Source organism: Vicugna pacos, chromosome 4 (assembly GCF_048564905.1).
Source record: "Vicugna pacos chromosome 4, VicPac4, whole genome shotgun sequence".
NCBI classification, from domain to species: domain Eukaryota; kingdom Metazoa; phylum Chordata; class Mammalia; order Artiodactyla; family Camelidae; genus Vicugna; species Vicugna pacos.
In genome coordinates this window covers 73746333-73755203 of record NC_132990.1, presented here as the reverse complement: position 1 = coordinate 73755203, position 8871 = coordinate 73746333, and the positions used below count along the sequence as shown (strand labels likewise).

General features: G+C 53.2%; 1 protein-coding gene across 1 annotated transcript in view; it reads right to left on the bottom strand.

Annotated features, from left to right (window-relative positions):
* Window positions 1-321: 321 nt before the first annotated feature.
* The window catches only part of NUP188 (nucleoporin 188), a 42497-nt gene continuing 33947 nt past the window's right edge, over window positions 322-8871 (bottom strand). Inside the window, exons 31-44 of the mRNA XM_031677639.2 lie at window positions 7683-7760; window positions 7300-7385; window positions 6920-7065; window positions 6467-6648; window positions 4160-4360; window positions 3910-4002; window positions 3347-3505; window positions 2891-3028; window positions 2174-2248; window positions 1852-2088; window positions 1608-1739; window positions 1265-1338; window positions 1009-1138; window positions 322-923 (exon numbers count right to left, since the gene is read on the bottom strand). Of these exons, the coding sequence (XP_031533499.1) occupies window positions 747-923; window positions 1009-1138; window positions 1265-1338; window positions 1608-1739; window positions 1852-2088; window positions 2174-2248; window positions 2891-3028; window positions 3347-3505; window positions 3910-4002; window positions 4160-4360; window positions 6467-6648; window positions 6920-7065; window positions 7300-7385; window positions 7683-7760 (1908 nt within the window). The 3' untranslated portion in view covers window positions 322-746. The remainder of the gene's footprint in view (window positions 924-1008; window positions 1139-1264; window positions 1339-1607; window positions 1740-1851; window positions 2089-2173; window positions 2249-2890; window positions 3029-3346; window positions 3506-3909; window positions 4003-4159; window positions 4361-6466; window positions 6649-6919; window positions 7066-7299; window positions 7386-7682; window positions 7761-8871) is intronic.

Genomic DNA, 8871 nt, shown 5'->3' with positions numbered 1-8871 from the left:
GGCACAGCGCCCTAAAACAGAAGGAGCGGAGATTCGGGAAAGGGCACAGTCAGCGATAAGCTCAGCCAGCTGGTAGATGGAAGTGTGTGGCGGGGGTCGGGGGACAGGGCCTGGGCGGGCCAAGGAAAGGAAAACGTGAGTGTCCACCCAGCAGCCCCCGAGCCTGGGACATTAACAGAGAGATGTTAGTGAGTCAACCATCAATAAACACCCTGCCTTCCCTAAACCTCTGCTCCACTCCGGGCCCCTGGCCGAGGGAGACAGTTCGATGCTGAGAGCTGACTAGTGCCTCTCAGGCTTTGAAAGCACATCCCACACAGCTGTCTATAAACAGTATTTTAATATTTGTATAAATAGACCACAGTATTACCAAAAACTGCAAGAACAGAGCATGGAAAACAGATTCTCAAACCCGTGCACACAGCCTCTCCTGGCTGCACGAGACTGGCTCCCCGTCTCTCCCTGGGCCAGAGTCAAGTGCTTTGGGGAACGCCTGAAGGGAAGGAGTACACCTCTTCGGGGCATTCTCAACGCGAGTGCAGCAGACTCGTGGCTCCCCACCCTGCTGTTGACCTTTTGATCTATTACAAAAATAATGTCGGGGCGGTGGGAATCGTGACTACTCTGGGAGAGTGACAGGAGCTACTCTCTGCCCCAGATGGGGCCCAGCAGGCCTGCAGCACCCCGCTGCCCGGCGCTGCTGTGCGGGCTGGTGGACAGTGGAAGGTGAGCGGCAGGCCGCTATCCTATCTTTGCACGTGTCGGACAAAGGCCTGCACCAACTGGATCAGAGGCTCCTGACTCTCGGGGCTGGCCTTGGAGAGAGAAGAGGACTTGCCCTGAGGTGAGGGGAGGACGCCAGCAGCAGGAGAGCTGGGGGCTCCTCGGCGGAAGTAGCGCGAGAGGCTGGAGAGCAGCGTGCTCTGCGAGAGAAGCAGCACCTGATGAGCCTGGTGCCCCCACCCCCCCCAGGGCTGTCCTCAGGGCCCCCGGCTCTGCCCCTCCTACCAACTCCGAGCTGAGCTCCTGCTTCATCCGCTGCTTGTCCCGAGGGTGCACAGCCGGGTCCCTAAGGTAACGCATTGCCTGGGAGATGAGCAGGTAAAAGCAGTTCTCCATGGTGAACATCAGGAGGGACCTGCAGAGGGCGGGTTTGGATACGGCTGCAGAGGGTCAAGCTGGCAGTGGGGGGGCGCTGCTGAGCCAAGAGAACAGCCAACCCAAGACCACCCCAACCCGCATTCCAGAAGGAGGGCTTTCTTACTTCAGTGTTCTGGCCCCTTCCACCTGTGTGCTGAGCCCCACTGCCTGGGTGAACGGCTCCTTTTTTTTGTCCAGCTGGAGGAAGAGAAATAAGTGGTTAAAAAAATAAGGTAACAGCACCAGATCCAACACACTGAGAGCTTCCTACTTTGCAGATCCTACGCTAAGCAGTTTTATCAGTTCCCTCATTTAACCCTCACAATAATCCCTACAGGTAAGCACCATCATACTGCATGAAGAGAAACAGGCTCAGAGAGGCTACATAAATGTGCCCAAGGTCGTGGTCAGGAAGTGGTAAACTGGGAGGGAAACATGGGTTGAGGGGCCAGACAACACCAACTTACCTCTCCAAGCATGTTTAGGGCCACATTCACTGTGGCCAGAAGGGTTCCGAAGGAGGGGGCCACTTCAGAGTCAAAGGTGGGAGTGGTGAAGTTCAGGGCAAACAGGAAGTTGTATTCAGCGAGGTCCAGGGACTGCAAGGCAAAGCAAGAGCGATGTAGGGCCCAGCAGGACCCCAGGCAGCTCTTCGTGCACAGCAGAGCCTTGGCGGCTCTGCTGGGAGGTTGGTGGCACAGCGGCTGGTACCTGATCCAGCAGGATCTGACAGACGTCCGGGGTGAAGTGGCGCAGGGCTGCCAGGGTCCTGCTGAGGATCTTGAGGAGGCCGTACTGGACCGTGTGCAGGGCTCGCTGCTCTGAAGCCTGTGTATCTGGACTGGGCTGCTTGGAGGAGGAGGAGCAGGAGGGAGCAGCCAGGGCGGCTGTGGGTGGCCGCTGAGCTCGGGGGCCAACAGCTGAAGGGATGCCCTCCCCGTTTTTGTTCTGGGGAGAGACAAGAGATGGATGGAGCCCAGAGAAACCAGGGTGAAGCAGACCGGGCAGCCGCAGCGGGCAGGGGCTCAGTTACCTGCAAGTAGTGCTGCAGCATCTTGCGGCTGTGCAGGAGGGAGGTGCAGGCCTGGCACAGGTAGCCCAGGTTTACCTGGAGCAAACCCAGGGGAGGGTGAGGGAGAGCCTCGTGGCAGCAGCACAGCCAACTGACGATCTTCCAACCAAGCGGGGCTCTACACGCTGACAGCGCGTGTGTCCTGCCCCCTGAGCACCCAGCAGTGCTCGCTCCCACACTCTCTGAACTCAGAATCGTCAGCAAGCACGCTCACTGGCAAACTCGGGGTCAGCAGATGCCGGGACTGTTTCCCGGGGACCCAGCCACATCTGGGCATGGTATAAGGTCCCATGTAAATAAGTGAGGACTATGTTCCCATTTTACAAAAGAAGAAAAAGGCTTAGAGGTAAAATGACTTAGCCAAGGTCACTCAACAGGCAAATGATCAGCCTGTCTGACTCCAGAGCCCATGTTCTTTCCTTGCCCCCACCTCAGGCTGGTTCCCAGCTTCAAGCCTGTCTGTTTCTAAGGGATGTCGGACAGAGCCCAGGGGCTTACCCTACGAGGCTGCCCTATGCTGTGGAGGGAAAACTTGGCTCCAAAGAAAGCAATGTGAAACCGAACCCTGTGCTACCTAAGCAAAAAGCCCATGTCCCAGGAACAGGCCTGCCATCCACTCACCACTCTGTCCCCTAGCATTTCCCCAGACCCTCCAGGAAACTGTGTCTGAGGCCCCACCTGGACGTCTCTCATGAGCTGAGGCAGGTGGAAGTGCCACTCCTTCCGGAAGCTGGACAGCTGCAGGATGAAGCCCACGGTGTGATCCGCCTCCTCCAGGCATGCCAGACTCTGCACCGTCCTCACCGCATTGAGGCACTGGGAGGGGGAACACAGGGACCTGCCTTACCTGTTCCTGCCCTCCTGGGGAAGGATAGGTCCTGGGCTGACAAACGCTTAGGTGGCGGCACAACAGGTGGCTTGGCGTTACGACTGAGAGGTTTCTGTCTGAGCTGATCCCAGACCCTTCCCCTCACTCAGCAGGGCAGCCCGCCGCTTAGCCTGTCAGCCAGCAGTGCTTACAGCACCTCAGAAATGTGAGCACCAACACCCCCCCCCCGCCAAGCCTCAGCCCTAAATGGCCCAGACACCCTTGAACCCTGAGCCCCGAACTCTAAGATGCTGGCAGTCCCTCACCTGTAAGGTCCGCTCCTGATGAACACCCACGAAGTCCAGGGCCTCCATCAGGAAATTGTAGCGCAGAGTTTTGAGGAGCCGTTCCATTAAAGACATGGACAGGCGGTAGACCCCCGGCCAAGAGGGGGCGTCCAGGGACTTCCGAGAGGTGCTGGGTGTCTGAGACACAAACAGTAGACAGGATCACGACACGTGCAAAAGAACCCAGCTAACACGTACAGCAGGGCCTCCTTGCAGCCCAGCAGCTAAGGCAGCCTAGCTGCTCAGAGGAAAAAACCTCCTGGAATGGGCATGGCCACTGGCTGGCCACCAGCAGGGCCAGAGCGAGGCCGAAGCCAGCAGTTACAGCAGAAAGAGCACTACAGAGATAGAAGCATCCTAGGTTCTAGACTCAGGTCTGTCACTGACTAGCCGTGAGCTTCTCTTGCAGGAAGTCAGTGTTGGGTCAGGGAGGATTCTGTACCGTCAGCGCATGAGCGAGGCCACCAAAGAGAGCAACTTCTAGGGCAAGTGGAAGTATCAAGGGGGGTTGGGGAGGACACTGGCAGGACACTGGCACTCACCTGCACTGTCCCATTGGTGCTGAGCTGGTACACACTCAGGAGCGGCAAACAAATGCTCTGAGTGATGCCAGCGCCAGCCACTGCTGTGGCTCCCTGGGAGGGAGAAACAAAGAATGAGATCAAAGCTGTCCCCGCAGCCGTCCTGCCCCGGGGCAGGTGGCGCTCTTGGGCTGAGAGAACCACAGGCAGTGTTAGAACCCACCCAGCACAAGCAAAGATGCCCCCTCCTGCCCTCGGGCTTGCCTCCTACCTGCTGCGTGCGAGCCAGCGTGAGGAGCAGGTGCAGCGCGGCCTCGGTGAAATGCAGGTTCTGCTTCATGCGAAGGCTCACCTCCAGGGTGGTGAAGAGGGTTGGCAGGATGGGGAGCCTGCGGGTCACCTGCAGCCATGAGTCACCATCCTCATCCACCTCACACAGCTCCTTGGCCAGGTGCAGGCCCAGGACACACACCTGCTGGGGCCCAGGGGCAAAGATGGGTAAAAGGGAAGGACGCAGTGTAGGGGGAGGAGGAGAGGAAGAGGACAGACCTCACTCCAGCGACCCTGACCATCGCCCCCCAACACCACCCAAACTGCCATCAAGCCCTGTCAGTGCCACTTCCAACCCTGCCACCGCACGGAGCCCTAGTGACCTCCCCTCCTGCGGCACTACTGCAATCACCTCCTCAACAGTCCTTCCACCCTCTCTGGATGCTCCCTACTCAATTCTTCATGCCAGAGGCATTTCAAACTTATCTTTGACCATGACCGCCCAGAGTAATACATACTTATGCTGCACTCCAGTATACACGTATTTATATATTTTCATGAAACAGGAACTACCCTTACTTCCTACAAAACATGCTGATATTTTCTTTTACACTTTATTCTACTTCATTTAAAAAAAAAAAGCTGGTTGTAACCAATTGAGATCATTTCAAGACACATCAGTAGGTTCTGACCCAGAGTTTGAAAAACACTTCTCTACACTATATCCAGCATACTCTTTCTAGAGTTCAAATCTGATTTCTCTTCCTTGCTTAAAATACTTAAATTGTTTCCTGATTCACTGAGGATCCCAATCAAAGACCCTGACAAGTCTGCTGGCTGTCTAGCCCCCAGCTCTCAGGCCTCACCCCGGCCTGGCTGACACCAGGTGACTCTCACCCACAGCTCAGCACTCACTGCTCTCCCCGCCCGACTCTACCAATACCAAGCCGAAAGGACACTTTCGCTCTGAATCCCCAGATTAGATGAGAACCTCACACTGCACGTTCTCCCTGTGTTTCTCCCCTGCAAGACTTGCCACAGTGGGACTGCTATGGGTAGTGTGGCCACTTTGATAGTGTTGATTCTTCCAATCCAAGAGCACAAGAAATCTCTCCATTTCTTTGTGTCATTTCGGTTTTCGGAGTATAGGTAACCTCCTTGGTTAGGTTTATTTCTGGGTATTTTGTTGTTTTTGATGTAATGGAAATATTTACGCCAGTTATAAAATTCTGGCTTTTGAAGTGAAAAAAAAAAAAGTGAACGAAGGGCCACAAATGGCAAAATAGCCTTCTTTCTTATGGGTGAGTTGTATTCCAGTACATATATATATGCTGCATCTTCATTATCTATTCAACCATTGATGTGCACTTAGGATGCTTCTGAATCTTGGCAATTATAAATAATGTTGCTGTTAACAGCAGAGTATATGTATCTTTTTAAATTAATTCTTATTTTGTGGTTGGCTTTATTCCCTTGATAACTATGTAAATTTAAAAAGCTAAAGCTCTAAATGTTCTTAGAAACAATAAACAGTACATACATGTAAATTTAAAAATACATGTGCAGTAAAAAAAAAAAGAAATGAGCTATCAAGCCATGAAAGACATGGAAGAAACTTAAAACACATATTACTAAATGAAAGAAGCCAGTCTGAAAAGATTACAAACTGAACAATTCCAACCAAATGACATCCTGGAAAAGGCACAGCTACAGGAACAATAAAAAGATCATGGTTTCCAGGGGTTTGGGGAAAGGGAAGGAGGGAGGAATGAATAGATGGAGCACAGGGATTTTAAGGGCAATGAAATTATTCTGTATGATACTATAGTGGTGGCTACATGTCATTATGCATTTATCAAAACCCACAGAATGTACAACATCAAGAGTGAACCCTAATGTAAACTATGGACCTCGGTTGATAATAAATAATATGTCCATATTGGTTGTACCAAATATGCCACACTGATGAGGGATGTTGAGGGTAGGGGAGTATATATGTGTGGGTGAGGAGGGCTATGTGCAAACTCTCTGCATTGTCTGCTCAATTCTGCCATGATCCTGAAACTGATCTAAAAAAATAAAGTCTATTAATTTAAAAGAAAAAAAAAAAGACTTGCCACAGTGGAATTTCATTGCTTCTCTGCATAGTCTGATTTGTTAACTTTCTCCATCAGGCTGTGACCTCCATAAGCGCAGTGATTACGTCCTGTTTATTAACCACCCCCAAGGCCTGGCACAGAGCAGGCAGCGGTTCTCATCTGTGGATGCGTGTGGGAAAGACAGACCATTTCCCAGGGAGCTCCCTCACCCCGTCACGCTGGTCCTTGTGCCGGGGCCGGGAGCAGTCGTCAGTCTCCATGCTGTCCTTATCCTCTGTGGCACTGCCTGACGCCAGACTGTGGCGGGTCTGGTCGAAGAGTGCGATCACCTCTTCTTGGAGGGTCTCACAGACGTTCAGCACCAGCTGGGAGTACTGGGGGATGTCACTCACTGCAAAGCAGACAAGGAGGGGACACTGTCATGCTCACTGCGGGCTCCGTCCCAGGCAGGCAGCAGGGAGTGTAGAGTGCTAGGAAGGAGTGTGCCTGTCCCATAGGTAGGGAAAAGAAAAAGAGTCTTCCTGAAGATGACAGTTTCAAGACTGAAAACTCAATCCTCACAGGAGAAACACCTGGCTCTAAACTAGAGGAAGCCCTGCCCGGGCCGGCTAGCAGCAGGGGCTGGGCGATCACTGTGCCCCCAACTCCTCCCTGCCCCTCACCTCTCATCTCCTTCATCTGCAGCACTGTGATGAATGCTGAGAACACCTTGGCCTTGGTCTTCTCCATGAGTTGCTGGTCTGCCTGCAGCACTCCCTCCAGGATCTCTGTCAAGGGTCCAAGGATATCATCCACAGAACCTAACTCTCTAGAAACAATATGGAGAAGAGGGGGAGGGGAGGACACACCTCAGAAAAAGGCCACAAACTGCCCGTGCTCCCTCTCAGGACGCCCATGGGGCAGTGCGCCGCACATCAGGTGTCTGCTTCAGTCCTGTTCCCTGCGATGGAAGGCCAGCCCATTTCACACCCACTTCCTCCCCTTCAGGAAGGCGAGGGTCAGCAGAGGATGGCCAGGCCACCCCTCCTGGAACGGGGCTCACCTCTTCCACTGCCGGAGGAGGATAAGCAGCAGAGTGCACATCATGGAGCCGAGGCGGAGGCAGTTCACAGAGGTGGGGACTAGGAGCTGAGGGGAGACAGCACAGTTAGAAGTCAGGGTTCCTGTGAGCCGATGAGGCCGGAAGATTTGAGCTCCATTCACAGGCACCTTCAGCCTCAGGCCTTTCCTTCCCAACAGCGAGCTCACAGGGCTGGGTCACGGGGGAGAGGCCAGGAGAACTCTGCCTCCCCACTGTAGCCTCAGGCCTCCCAAGCCAACTGAGCCCTTTGACCTGATCATTTGTGTGGCTGCAGACTCGCGAGCTGCTCTGACCTCGGAGACCTTCTCCCTGGGAGGAATGTGAAATCTCCCAGACACACTTACTAACGCTTTGGTCCCATCGAGCACATCAAGAAAGAGCTGGCGACGTACGGCAGAGTCGGTCAGGTGCATTATCTCTGCCTGTAAGGGAAGAAGAAAAAAATACCAGTTAGGAAAATTCCCCAGACTTAAGGTGAGGTCCTCTGTCAGGCAATCAGTCACTGTCTTCCTGAGTAAAATGGGGCTTGATGGCCCTGCTGTTTCTCTGTCAACCTTAGATACGGACAGAATTCAGCCCAGGTTCACATCCTCTTCCCGACATCCCTCCTCTGCACAGACCCTTCAAGGCTTCCCAGTGCGCTAGAAACACAAACTCCGCTCCAAGGCCTGGGAGCCCCTGAGGATCTGGTCCACCTGACTATGGTGTCATCCCCACTGTGCTCATTCTACTCCAGCCCTATTGGCCTCCTTCCTCCTCCATGAACAGGTGGGCTCTTTCCACTTCTGGACCCCCGTAGCTGTGACCCCAACTGCCTAGACCACCCTCCTCCACAGGCTCTCTGCCTGGGAGGTTCCTCGCACATTCAGGTCGTGCGGACGTCACCTCGTCAGGGAGGGCCTCCCAACCACTCCTATCCTACTACCCTGACTGTCTCCTTCCTAGTGAGCTATCACAATCCCAGACTATTTCTTTGTGAACTTGTTTACAATTTGACTCTCATGGACCACTCTCCATGAGATCAAAGACCTCATCTGCCTCATTCACTGCTGCATCCCCGGCACCTGGCACATGATGAGCATTCCACTAATATCCATTAAATGAATGAATAATCAATATCTTGGATTAACCAGATAGGTTTCCTAGGGGAAAAGAGGATGGTGGGATTTTCAGAGCTATAATTCAAGAACTGCTGCCCAAGTAGGGCCTAAAAGGCAGGTGACACAAATCATTCCCCGGAGAATCAATCATTCCCTGATTACCCGAAGACAGATGAGCATTCTGATGCGTCTGTAGTCTCAGGGGTCCCAAACGACTGTGTCACAGCCAAGCTCTAAGGCTGTGGGCAGTCTGGCACTAAGGAACAAGTCACAGAACTTTTAAGAGAGTGCTTGGAACAAAAGGCATCTATTAAGCTGATGTTATTAACGAAGTCAAGAGATTAATCTGGATTCTCTAGGGCATAACAAGTCAACATCAAGTCCTTACTACACAGCATGACGCTGTCAAAGGACAAAAACAAACAAACAAAAA